General features: G+C 43.8%; 1 protein-coding gene across 3 annotated transcripts in view; it reads right to left on the reverse strand.

The window, feature by feature from the left end:
* col12a1a (collagen, type XII, alpha 1a) overlaps nucleotides 1-12,087 on the reverse strand; it is a 50,456-nt gene extending 38,369 nt beyond the window's left edge. The window contains exons 1-13 of one of the 3 annotated variants that reach the window (XM_080870670.1): nucleotides 11,878-12,087; nucleotides 10,422-10,527; nucleotides 6,900-7,019; nucleotides 6,673-6,816; nucleotides 6,157-6,210; nucleotides 4,808-5,071; nucleotides 4,554-4,718; nucleotides 4,153-4,326; nucleotides 3,759-4,049; nucleotides 3,056-3,658; nucleotides 2,316-2,594; nucleotides 1,960-2,235; nucleotides 1,597-1,869 (exon numbers count right to left, since the gene is read on the reverse strand). In XM_080870670.1, coding sequence (XP_080726796.1) covers nucleotides 1,597-1,869; nucleotides 1,960-2,235; nucleotides 2,316-2,594; nucleotides 3,056-3,658; nucleotides 3,759-4,049; nucleotides 4,153-4,326; nucleotides 4,554-4,718; nucleotides 4,808-5,071; nucleotides 6,157-6,210; nucleotides 6,673-6,816; nucleotides 6,900-7,019; nucleotides 10,422-10,491 — 2,713 coding nt within the window. In that variant the 5' untranslated portion in view covers nucleotides 10,492-10,527; nucleotides 11,878-12,087. The remainder of the gene's footprint in view (nucleotides 1-1,596; nucleotides 1,870-1,959; nucleotides 2,236-2,315; nucleotides 2,595-3,055; nucleotides 3,659-3,758; nucleotides 4,050-4,152; nucleotides 4,327-4,553; nucleotides 4,719-4,807; nucleotides 5,072-6,156; nucleotides 6,211-6,672; nucleotides 6,817-6,899; nucleotides 7,020-10,421; nucleotides 10,528-11,877) is intronic. The other 2 variants (XM_080870671.1, XM_080870672.1) reach the window with 2 other exon arrangements.
* Nucleotides 12,088-12,534: the final 447 nt, after the last annotated feature.

Raw genomic sequence — 12,534 nt, forward strand, 5'->3', positions numbered from 1 at the left:
AATGCCTAAACAGAGTGCTTTGTCATGGAGCTTTTTCCTGTGGGGGTGTGGGGCTGACTGCACAGATTTGACCTGTGGAGACGGCTTTAATCCAGACTGGGCTCTCCGGTTAGTGTGGGAACAGCAAGAAATAAAGACGAGACCACTTTTCATCCACATTTTTATGGTCACCGAAATTTACACAAAAATGCTTTGTTGAAGTTGTAAATTCAAGACGGAAATTTAGTTAATTTTTTGCACTCGAGTCTTCTTATTCAACCTGCACTGGGAAGCCTATTAAAAGCAGATATATCCAGCACGCAGGACCTCGCCAGTGGTTTCAATGTAACAACATAATTGTAAAGACCAAGAAATGTACTCTTTAATATGTCCAAGGGCTTAAATTGCTTTCAGAGAAGACTCTGATTCAAATGAGGCACAACTTAGATGTGATGAAAAACAGCCACCGTGCCATTTTCGTCTTGGCACTCGACAAGATGAAGAAAACACAGTCCCACTTTTTCTATTACTGCAAAATTCATTCTCTGATCTTTAACTACCCAAAAAGGACTCATAAGTGAAATCGGCCAAGTCTACTTTCTTTTTTTCCCTTTTATTAACAGTTTGGCCAAAACAACAGCAGACTTTATCTCTTCACACATTATTGAGATTCAAATTATTGTCCGTTTAAACCACAATTTGGGCCAGAACAGCTAGCTCCCCAATAAAACTGAATGCACAACTAATAAAATTCCTGATTTTATAAACAGAATTTGCAATCAGTAGCAATTACTGACAGAGAGACAGCCCCGCTGAGCGACTCTAACACAATCATTCGCGTGTCATAGAGATGCAAAGGTCTCAGCAGGCGAGCATATGCCTCTCAAAGTCAGTTCCAAGTCATTCCATAGGTTTACAAGCATTCCACACCCACTCATTTCCATCTTACTGCCTTCATGGGTGGCAAAGTCACCCCGAGCTAGGAGTCCAGCCCGTTCTCACTCCTGAGGCGTAATATGCTGATGATTTGTCAAGTCCTGAGGCGTTCCTGAGGAACACGAAAGGTGACCACCCGCGTTCTTATGCTACGCGCCGGGTTACGGATGAAATCCAGTAGAATGACACTCCCGCGGTATTCCAGCCCTAACCTTAACCCTAACCAGCACTTTAATGACGTTTTAAACAGATTTAAGTAAAACGAACATACATGTGTAGATTGATTCCAAACGGTTCTCATGTTTCCTCATTTTTCAGATCTCGTAACATAGAGACGTGTTGGGTGCTCGGAAGCGTAATATATCGATGATTTGTCACGTAGCGTGAAATATTACGCTTTAGGAGTGAGGACGTGTCGGGGAGTCTGTGGTAAAAGAACGCTTACACATTCCATATTTTTCACACCAACCTTCCAAACTACTACACAACTTTCACTTTATTGGTGCAGGGACCTTTAGAGGACAGGAAACAAGTTCCCAAATGCGTGTAGTTTCACAATAGGGGGCCTGTTAAGCTGGAAATACTAAGCACATCTACAAAGCATGCTGCAAACACTGGAAATAAACATGATCCGACTGTGCTTCAAAGGCTTTAAAGTACCAATATGGCAGCGTCTCTTACCTTCTAAGGTGGTTCCGGTGCCCAGGAGAGGATCGCCCAAACCAGAAGAATAGCGAGCGCTGACAAACAGCTCATACTCAGTGGCTGGCTGGAGGTTCTTCAGTACAGCCTGGGTGGTGTCTCCTTTGACAGAGATCTCCTTCCTCTCACCTCCCTCAGCAGGTTTGAAGGCAATGCGGTATTGAAGAACATTGCCAGGAGCAGACCTCCACGCCAGTTTCATCGTAGATATTGTTTCATTGAAGACACGCAGGTCACGGGGAGAGCCGCGGACTGAAAACAGATCAAAATGCATCATTTCTCAAAATTCACATTTCTCAAAACTTCAGTTTGACAATAGTGTCAGCAGTTGTCCTCGCTCACCCTCCTTGGTGGTTCCATCCACCTGCATCTCGCTTCCAAGGCCGGATGCGTACTCAGCAGACACAGACACACGGTAGGTAGTGATGGGGAAGAGCTCCTGGAGGACTATGGTGGTCTCTGGGCCAAGGGTCTGAGCCTCCAGTATCTCTCCTGTGCCGCTCAGCGGGACGTAGGACAGGCGGTATCTGATCACTGAACCCGGCGCGGCTTGCCACGACACCTTGAAACTGTTGGTTGTTTCTTCTGTCACTCGTAGATTTCTTACAGCTCCTTGTTCTGAGAAGAAAAATGCAACTCTTAGATGCTCAGTGTTTTTATTTTGATTACATTCTGTTAAATTCAGGTAAATCTCTTACCTTCGAGAGTTGTCTCTTCACCCGTCAAAGGGAAACTGTCTCCTTTATCATACTGAGCAAAGACATTGACTTCATAGGTGGTGAGGGGATAAAGATGGGGAAGGACAGCTGTGTTGGTATCGCCGGGCAAAGCCAGGGAAATGTAGTCTCCGGTGACATCTTCCGCCTTGCGGAAACGTAGCAGGTAAGACAAGACATTGGCAAGAGGAGGTACCCAGGTGGCACGGAAGCTTCGGGAGGTAATTTCAGAAAAGCGCAAATCGCTCGGTGGAAGCAAACCTGAAAATCAAAGAGGTAGTCAGGTAGTTAGAGCCTCACCTGCACGTGACTTTTATAAAGCTACTGTAGTTTAACAAATATGGATTTCAAAAGTTGAGATCTTGAAGCACTGGACGGCACACTGGCTGATTGTCGAGTGTTTTGGGCTGCAGCTCTCGGTATCACTCGAGCTCATTCAAGAGGCACGTCCGTGGTTTTTGTGGTATGTTTATTGGCAACTCTGATGAAATGATTCAATTTTGCCATGTCTGACAGCAATTTACAAAATATGTTTCTCTGTTTAGCTTTTCCATGACTGCTCTGGCTATTTGCCACTACGTCAGCGGCTAAAAATGCAGTCACATTTCAGGGTCTAATATCCTGTGGACCAGTGTGAAGGTGCTAACACATGGAAACCATCAGAAAGAGAAGTAAATCTGAGCTCCAGATCATAGTAAAGGAGTTGATCTTCTTCTACTTACTTCTCTTTTTGATGTTGAGCAGCTCCTGTTCAATCCTCAGACAGATGGACTGAGTCAGCTCCTTAGAGATCCTCTGAAAAGCGTCAAAGTCCTCCACCTCATACACATGGGTGTCAGCCGGTGGATTAGCGATGGCCTCCAGCTCTGATCTCACCGCATCCTTCACGCCAACAGCAAATATTTCCACATCAATATTCCTCAGTTTGGTGGCCGCATCCCTAAAAGAGTCTGACGACTTTCCGTCTGTGATCAGGACCATGACGCGGGGGACGTTCTGTCTCGCTCCACGAGCTGGGACGAAGATCTTCTCCCTGACGTAAGTCATGGCCCTGCCGGTGTTAGTGGAACCGCCGCGGTAGGGGAAGGTGCGCACAGCTCTGACGACAGCGTTAATGTCATGGTGAGTGTTGAGGGCAAACTCGGTGTATGTGTCGCGACTGTACTGGACCAAGCTAATCTGGATTTTGTTTGGTCCGATGTCAAAGGAGTTGACCAGAACCTCCAGGAAGGCACGGACTTTTGCAAAGTTTTGTAATCCGATACTGTACGAGCCATCGACCAGCAGGACTACATCGGCCTGCACATCCACTCCCAGTGAGCACTCTTGAAAAAGACAGGAAACCAAGTCACATGACTGCCTGTGATTCATTCACGAGTACATCAAACTTAAAAGCTGACCACACATGACAGCAAACCACCTCACCTGTTGACACCTTGACAGGCTGCGTCTTCTCCAGTTCAACGATGGGTTCACTGGGAGTCAGACCTTTGAGTGCGTACAGGCTGATTTCATACTCGGTCTCGGGGGAAAGGTCACGGACGTTGACGGATGTCTGTCCAGCCCCAATGTACAGCTCTTGGCGTTTCATGCCGGGCAGCATGGGATTGACGGTTAGCTTGTAGCCCGTGATATCACCCAAAGACGGGGCCCACGTCACCCTCATTGACTTGGATGAAACTTCTGTGACCTCCAAGTTGGAGGCTGGCTCCACCACTGTGGGAGGCATCAAAGTAAACAAGATGCTGCACATCAGTATACTGTAACAGCATTTTAGATGAATCCTGCATGGGCATGTATTAAATATCACTTGACTCACTCTCCTCTCCGCTGACCAGAATGTTCAGCTGCTCGTCAACACCGGAGCACACTTGTGTTATGATCTCTTTCTGGACCTCCTGGATCATGTCAAAGTTGGGCACATTGTACACGTGTTTGCTGTGAGGCGTGGAGGCTATTTCCCTGAGCTCATCCTCATCTGCTCCTTTGATACCTGTGAAGGAAAAACAGTAACTCATGTGTTAGGACTGTCTGCTTTACAGATGTGATTTAGGGCATTGCTTATGTTAGGCAATACAACAGTTTGACTTTTACTGGGGCAAAACTGCATCTTAAAACGAGCCATCGATGGAAAATCAAATGGTTTCTGAGAACAGGCAGACTTTCACATGGGAAAGCACAAATCAGAAAGGAAAAAAAACACTGAATAATAAACCATACCTAGGACAAATATTTCCACTCCAATGTTCCTAAGTCTTCTAGCATGCGCCTCCACTGGGTCTTGGGATTTTCCATCAGTGATGATCATGGCTACCTTTGGAAAAGCTTTCCTGGATCCAGCTGCCTCAGTGAAAATGTTTCTCACCAGGTACTCTATGGCATCGCCTTTAAAAAGAAGTTCATGTGTATTTTTAAGTCCTCGCTCGCAATCAGGTTAAAAAACGCGATTCAAAGCCTCCTGATAAACATCGTACCTGTCATGGTATTTCCTCCTTTATACGGAAGTGAGTTGATAGCTTGGAGCAGGTCTCCTCTCCTGGTGTAACGAGTGAGGGGGAACTCTGTACGAGTGTCTGAGCTGTACTGAACCACCGCCACACGGGTTTTGTCCTCGCCAATGTCAAAGGCCCCTGCCAGCGAGCCGATAAAGCTCCGGATGTGTTTGAAGTTTTCTCTTCCTACACTCCAAGAGCCGTCCACCAGGAAAACCAAGTCGGCTATCGCACTGACCGAACACTCTGAGGACAGACGGCGGACAGGAAAGACCGTCAATCAGGAGAACAGTCGATGAGAGAATGAATAAACACACTTTAACTGATTCGTATTAGGAATGGATTGGCTTTCAACTTTTGGTGAACGATGGGGTTAAAATCTCAGAAAGCAGAAAACTACATTCTTTACATCTCACGGTGATATTTTAAATCATGGCATTTCTTCTGTCCGTCTGAATAAAATAAAATCTTTGACAGGTAGTTGGACGACTGAGAGATGTGCATTCTTGCATCAAAGGAACTCTGAGCCATTGCCAAAAGTGGGCTGGTGCAGTTATTCCAGCAGACTGAGGCAAAAATGTGCCTTTGTAGACTAAATATTCAGCAGAAGTTCCACTGGTAATATCTACTTTTAAACACTGAGATCCTCAAGCTTTTAAATCACAGATGCAACAGAACATTTAAGTTGAAATGCTAATTGGCAGGGCTTATGTGGATGGACTTTAATCCTCGCTCCCTGCACTCTCATTGACTCTAAATGCGATTCCTCCTGTCTCACATGAAACATTCAGAAAAAGGCATCTTCAGTCAAAATGCTCTGACTTAATGTTTCAGAGGATCTGCACTCATGGTTGCAGTTTCCAATCATCATATGAGGGAAAAGTGAGCACGTCTGCCCATCAGTCACCACGGACAGTTTGAATAAGCTGAGGAAAGTTTGCAATGGCGACGCTTGATCAAAGCTGAACTCGTACCTCAGACCTGCCTCCTGCTCCTTTCCCCTCCAAAATCGTTCTCCTTAAGGGTTGAAGCTGAGAGCTCAAGGGAGCTTTTCTCTTGCAGCTTCAAGCCTTCCTTTACTTTTTTTTTCTTCCTAATTCTAACCAGGCTGCTGGTTAGAATTAAAGGAACCAATGTGCCTTTCCACTCGCTGCCAAAACCCTGTCTGTCTACCCAGTTAGAACCCAGTAAGATGCCTGACCAAATTATTCCATGGGAAAAATATTATGATGACAGTCAAAAAGGAAAAAATACATTTTAAAAGTTCGGAAAGCCCTGCGAAGGGTCGGGTGTGTTTGGATTTTGGCCGACACTGCAGTAAGCATACTCACTGATTGCATCTGCCTGTGGCCTCCTGACTCGTCCGCTGCTGTTACTGGACTGGACTGAAACACAGGAAACACTCGGTGAGTTAGCGCCGCACATTGAAGCCTCACTGTGTACTTTTTCACAGCGGAAAAAGGCAAGAAAATCAACACATCATAAAAGCAGCTCCGTACGCACACAAACGCTGCATTAACTACAAACAGCGAGCAATTCAAGAGTCGGTAAACAGATGTGATTTTTCCCTTTCCTAGATTTTTTATGGCTGGATGGAAATGCTATTACTTGACTTTTACTAGCATATTATATGATTAAATTCTCTCCGTGTTGCCGAGGGAGTAAATGCTTTGTATCAGTGAACATAATTCAGAGGTTTCAATAGCCAGCAAGGAAAAGTGATTTCCTGATGTCCTGAATTCACATCAGGACACAATAAGAACATTATAGAGCGTAAAAACATACACTTACTTTTTAAAAACCTGTTTTCCACTGAAAAATATGTTTATAAAGCATAATCAACTCACTGGTCAGTTGTCCAAAGATGGGGATGCTCTCCTCTGAGCCATAATAGGAGCTTATTGACACAGAGTAGTCCAAGTCAGGGGTCAGGTCAGTGAGCGATGTCATAGTGGCAGATGCATCTAGGGTAAAGTCTCTGGTCGGTTCATCTATGAGGAGCAAAGCAGGAAGTTAGAAAGCTGCTAGGGTTTCAAAGCGTTTGTAGTGTCAGCACACCAACACACGCACTGACCTCCATCCGGCACTTGCACTTGTATTTTGAAGCCCTCTATCGTTGCCGAGGGTCTCATCCACGACATTTCCACTGTATTCTCATTTAGAATGTGAAATTTCAAGTTTGAGGGCGGCTCCACTGCAAATAAGAGACGAAACGCTGTTAAAACACAAGACGCGTGTGACCGTGGGCGTATTTCTGATCAAATGAAATAAAAGGGCATCTTTGATTAAACATTCACATTAATCCCAACGACAAACACTTCGTGGCTGAAGCGGACTTGTTCGTCGTTGGGGCCAAACACACAACACGTCCCTCTGTGAGGGTGACAGGTGAGCAACACGTGACAATGGAAAAGTGTGAGAAGCCATTTTGGAGCAAAATGGCGCTTGTTTGAGTTGCCCAGCCGAGACGGCCCGGCAACTCAAGCACTGGCATACACGTCAGTCTGTGCACGAATCCACGCAAACGCCACTAAAGTGCAGACACTGAGTGAACCATCCAACACATGCTAAGTGCAGTTACAACGCATGCCCCACATATTAAACTGCCTTTATGATGGAGCCGAGCTCAGAGTAACAAACACAACAGTGACTTCATTCTTAAGTTACCGATTATACAATGGAATCAACGATGCCATGTAGCTGTTGAAGTGACAAAATGAACACCATATGTTATATACACAACGTATATAAACATATCTGAGGGACAAAAAAAAATACTTTGTTGTTTATTTGCTTACGACTCTTTACAAAAGCGTGTGGCACACATCCATTGCAAACCTTTCAAAAAGAATACACAATTCGTCACCGGCGACTCTTGTGTACTTTTTCCAGCAGCAGCATAAATGCACAAGAAGGTGTGAGAGAACAAGACTTCCTCAGACAACCAAATGTGCTTTTACAGAGAAAGGTGTACATGTAAAATAAATATGAGAAGACATATACAGTGTGAGAAGACCGCAGGCCTTTACATGGAGCTGACTTGATGACAACATCATGCAGTGTGTACATGAGAAAGTTGTTTGACTCAACAACTTTGACCGGCTGGACATTAGTTTCCATGTACAGAGACAGAGATGACAAACATATTTTAGAATGATATTCTTTCTTACGTCTTTAGGCTGCAGGCAGGCAGAGTGTTAACGTTTGAGTACGTGAGTACCACACATGCATTAAAGTCACATCAGAGTATTTCAGGAACTAGCAGCAAACTTCTGACTGCGCTTCTGTCAACCAGGTTAACCACTGTTAGAGTCGGGTCACGGTATGGGTGTTAGTTCATATTTTGTGAGCTCATCTTTCAGTTACTTCTCATGTAATCATGCAGCTCTGAAAGTCTTTTCACTCAGTAAATTAGTGTCAACAACACAAAACTCGAGCAATTAATCAAATTAATTGCCGTGAGGTTAATGAGGTTAGCGCAACCAATCTTACGTGGTCCTCTGGTGCGGGTCCTCGTTTGTCCGTGTAGTGGCGGGGACGCGAACATGCATAAGATGCCACGGCATGCGGTACTGGGTGCATGCTTCATAAGAATATCATTGTAAAATATACTATGAGGAGGAAGCCATAGCTTGGGACACACTGAGTGCACAGGCAGATGACAAAGAGGAGCCCACCAAATATTTAAAAACTGGCATTGGAGGATCACCAACCTGGCATCTCAACTCAAGGAGCCCCGGTGGACCATGTTGCCCCTGATTTCTCCACGAGTACTCATCTCCAACACCAAAACGGTACGGGTGTATAGTGTGTGTTGGTACTTGGGTGTGGATGAGTTGGGGAGGGGTAGTGAGTAGCACAGCGTGGACGATGAGTGGAAAATTCAGCTGCAGGATGCGCCTGCCGCTCCCACGTTTGTTCATGGCGAGCTTGTCTGAGCATCTTGTTTTGATTTGCTACAATTCCTTTCACCGCATGTCTGTCTGCTCTAAAAAAATGTAGCTGAGGAACAAATGTGGTTTTGTCAAAATAATCGCGGGTAGGTTATTTGGACTTTGCGGTTGTGTTTGTTATATGGACGTCTGTCCCATCAGCTCATAATAAAGGACACTTCTGTCTTCCAGGGGCCAGAATCTGGCTCCCGTTGTGTTACCTCAGTCTCCAGCAGTCAGCCAGCCAACCAGCTATCCTGACCTGAGCTGCTGCCAATAGGAGAGACCAAGAAGAGGAGGAAAGAACACTGACTCTCCCAAAGAGGCAGGACAGATGCCAAAGTAATTCCACAGCCTGTGCTGACATTAAACATTACTGCATATTAACTTTCCATATGTCCTGCAACTCAGCATTTTCACAAATGCCCGCAAAGAAGCTCGAGAAAGGCTCTTTGTCTTTGAGCTGTCTGAGGATTAATTGGCTATTCTCCTATTTCATCTTTCCACTCGGTTAGCGGAGATACCCGAGCGCAGACTCCTCTGCCGTGCGAGAGCAGGATTTCATACCCCCTCTCTATGTGTCATTATTTTGGACTGAGATGTTTGAATATTTAATTACATTAAGTCATTTTCTGTCAGAACTACTCCTGCTACAACCGATTCCTAACCGTTGATGATGTTTTACATCATGTCGCATGTGGAGCGAAATCATTTAGTTTCTACTGAAACTGTAACGTAGAAGCGTGAAATCAGTGTTGGGAAGGAAAAAGCCAGACACTCGAGTTTTAATCACTTGCATTTTTCTTGCACAGATCCACTTCTGTCCACTAAATGACTCTACTCCAGTACTGATGCACTTTTCACATTTCTATTTATTATTAAAACTGAAATGACTGTATTCTACTTTATCTTTTGTGCTTTTGCTGTCATGCACAATAATCTAATGTTTTAACAGCTGTTAGAACCACTGCAAAAGAAATTTGCATATGTTTTAGGATCTTTCTGCACCTTTAGTGTAATGATGATAACATTTATGTAAGCCAGATTAATCGGTGCGTAACTACCTGGTTTGGGCCATCTTCCCATTTTTGCTTTGGAAAAAGTGTAAAACGGAAATAGCAAAAACTGTGCTAAAACATTTATAGGGAAACATTAACCACAAAATGCCTTTTGTTACACTTGTAGTCTGTGCCTCGCTGTTTAATACATTCAGTTAGAAACTGGAAATTAAATAAACTTTCGTGTGCACGGTTTCTCACATGTGCCAAATGTGGATGAGAAACTTGCTCGTGCATTATTGGTTTAAAACTCCTAAATTACAGTTTAATTCCAAGTGAGTGGGATCTGGATTTGGAGTTCACATCAAAGCAAACAATGAGTCCTGATAGATACATTGGGAAAATATGCCACTACTGAGGAATAAAAGCATGACAGACATCAAGGAATCAGTCACATAGTCAACATATCATACATATGAAATAAGATTAACTTTATTCAGTCAGTACAAACAGTTCATGTTTGGTTGTGATGAATCGCTCACATTAATTCCAGTAGCTTCAATAAGGAGTGGAGATAAGAGGTAAAAATAGAAAAGGAGGAGATAAAGACTGGACAGAGTTGAATAGTGTGTGTGGGGAGAGTGAGGCCAGATGCTTTGTATTTACCTTGAGCATCTATGGAGGACAACAGGGCCGCCAGGAAGGCAGCCGTGGCCAGAGACAGCCCTATCTTCATGTTTGGCTCTAAAGGGTCAGCAGCGCATCAAAAAGTCTGCAGACAACAACAAAAAAGGACATTTGCACATCTCAGCTCACTTTTACACTGTGGTGTAAAGGCATCAGCTTTACACCTAACGTAGAGCTGCGTCTAAAGCGTGACCTGAGAGCCTTTACAATTAGACAGCGTGCACGCAGTTCTCCCTGGATCGTGTTTCTTTGAATATAAATCTAGATAAATAACTTTAATTAGTCAGTCATCGCTTTCAGTCCCGACACAAAAAAAACTGCTGGATCCACCTAGACTCCTTTACACAACCAACCACACCTTGTTGCCTTCAGTTGACTCCCATGGCCTGAGGGAGCACTTTTCTTACCACTGAATGAAGCTCTGCAGTTATTCAGTAATAAGAGAATGAAAGAAATATCCAACACATGCAATTCAGTTTTGATTTTCCAGTGCATAAACTGGAAAATGGATGTGTTTCTGGTTGTTTGCTGACTTTGGCAGCTTGCTGTGCGGATCATTACATCCAGCATAGACTCGCTGGTTCTCGTTCACATAACACCTACGGGGATGAAGACTGGATGATTAATTTTAAATCATGCTTTTTATTTGTTTTTGTTTCTAATGTCTCTGTAAAGCACTTTGAATCACCTTGTTGTTGAATTGTGCTATACAAATAAACTTGCCTTGCCTTGGAGGACCTCATAGTATCACTAAGTCTGTGATATCACGGGCTACTCTGTGATGATTCATTTTCATGTATATGAAAATATATTACTCCTCTATCCTTCCCTAAATCTTCACTATGATCCTAAGGGTTCCCTTGGGAAAAGAGAAAAAAAAAAAAAATCACAGAAGCAAAAATTTGTTTTTAATACATTCATTTCCTGTTGCAGATTTACTTGGATGTGATTAATTTGCATTTTTGACATTATTTTATTATTATAAACTCGTGAGTCGCCCTCACACGGGACACTTCAGGCTGAACTCGAGTTCTTTAAACTTAACCGCAGGCTGTGCGCTCCGCCTGGTGCACATGTGAGGACACTGCAGCCCTGGATCCAATCGGATATCTTGGATCATATAAAACACAAATATTAGGCTAAATCTAAGTTACTACAGGCTTACCTGCCTCTCGCGGTGGCTGCATTTAAATCTGTTCAGCTCAACAACAAAAAAAATCGAGCTCTTATCTTAAATCTTCGAATCTCAGATCAACAACTCATTTCAAACTTCTATAATTTGCTTTAAGAGCATTCAGCTTGGTTTGGTGATCAAAGCGCATTCAATTGAAAAAGTGTGAATAAAAAATTTAAATATCGTATCGAAATTTTGTGAGGAAAAATAAAAGTTGATCTTTATAACGTAATTGTTAGAAATAAAAGTTTGTCTACTCACCTACTGAAGTTCCCCCAAAATTCTGAACGGACCAAACGTGAGCGCAGCCCGCTTGAAGCCTCCCCCCTCAGGAAAGTAAGAAATTTCAGGAGCTGCTCCTGGACCCCCTTTCCTCTCTCTCTAGCTACTGGAAGCTCCACCAGCAGATGTCCAAGAAAGGAAAGCCTCTTTCCAAGTGGGAAGAATCTTTCCACCATCGGCTACTTAATAAGGGGGGAGTTCCCAGCTCTCAATTTACCATCATATGGGCTTCTTACGAAAGCTCCGTCCTTCACTTGATGTATGTCCCCCGCTAAGACCGACCGGGTGTTCGGAAATTACATTTTTCCCAGCATTCGTTCGGTCTGGCGACGAGTTTCCAGCGCCAATTGTGACTTCACAGCAGGGGCACCTTTGGCCAGAGCGCACCGAGGGGAACTTTCTTATTTGCGCAATGAGCAACTTTATCCAGCTTATTTACACAGATGTCAGCTGAAATTAAAACTTCACCTTTTCATTTATAAACAATAATTTTTTTGTTGTCATTCTCCCCATAATGCGCTCAAGATGCTTAAAGAAACAAAAGCGAAATCACATCAGTCCGTTTGTCTTTCAAGTTTATTTAAACTATAAAGGACTGAGTTTGGCTTTTATTGGGGAAGCCCTGGATTTTGAGCA

The sequence above is a fragment of the Rhamphochromis sp. 'chilingali' genome, assembly GCF_963969265.1.
Source record: "Rhamphochromis sp. 'chilingali' genome assembly, chromosome: 21".
Classification (NCBI taxonomy): Eukaryota; Metazoa; Chordata; class Actinopteri; order Cichliformes; family Cichlidae; genus Rhamphochromis; species Rhamphochromis sp. 'chilingali'.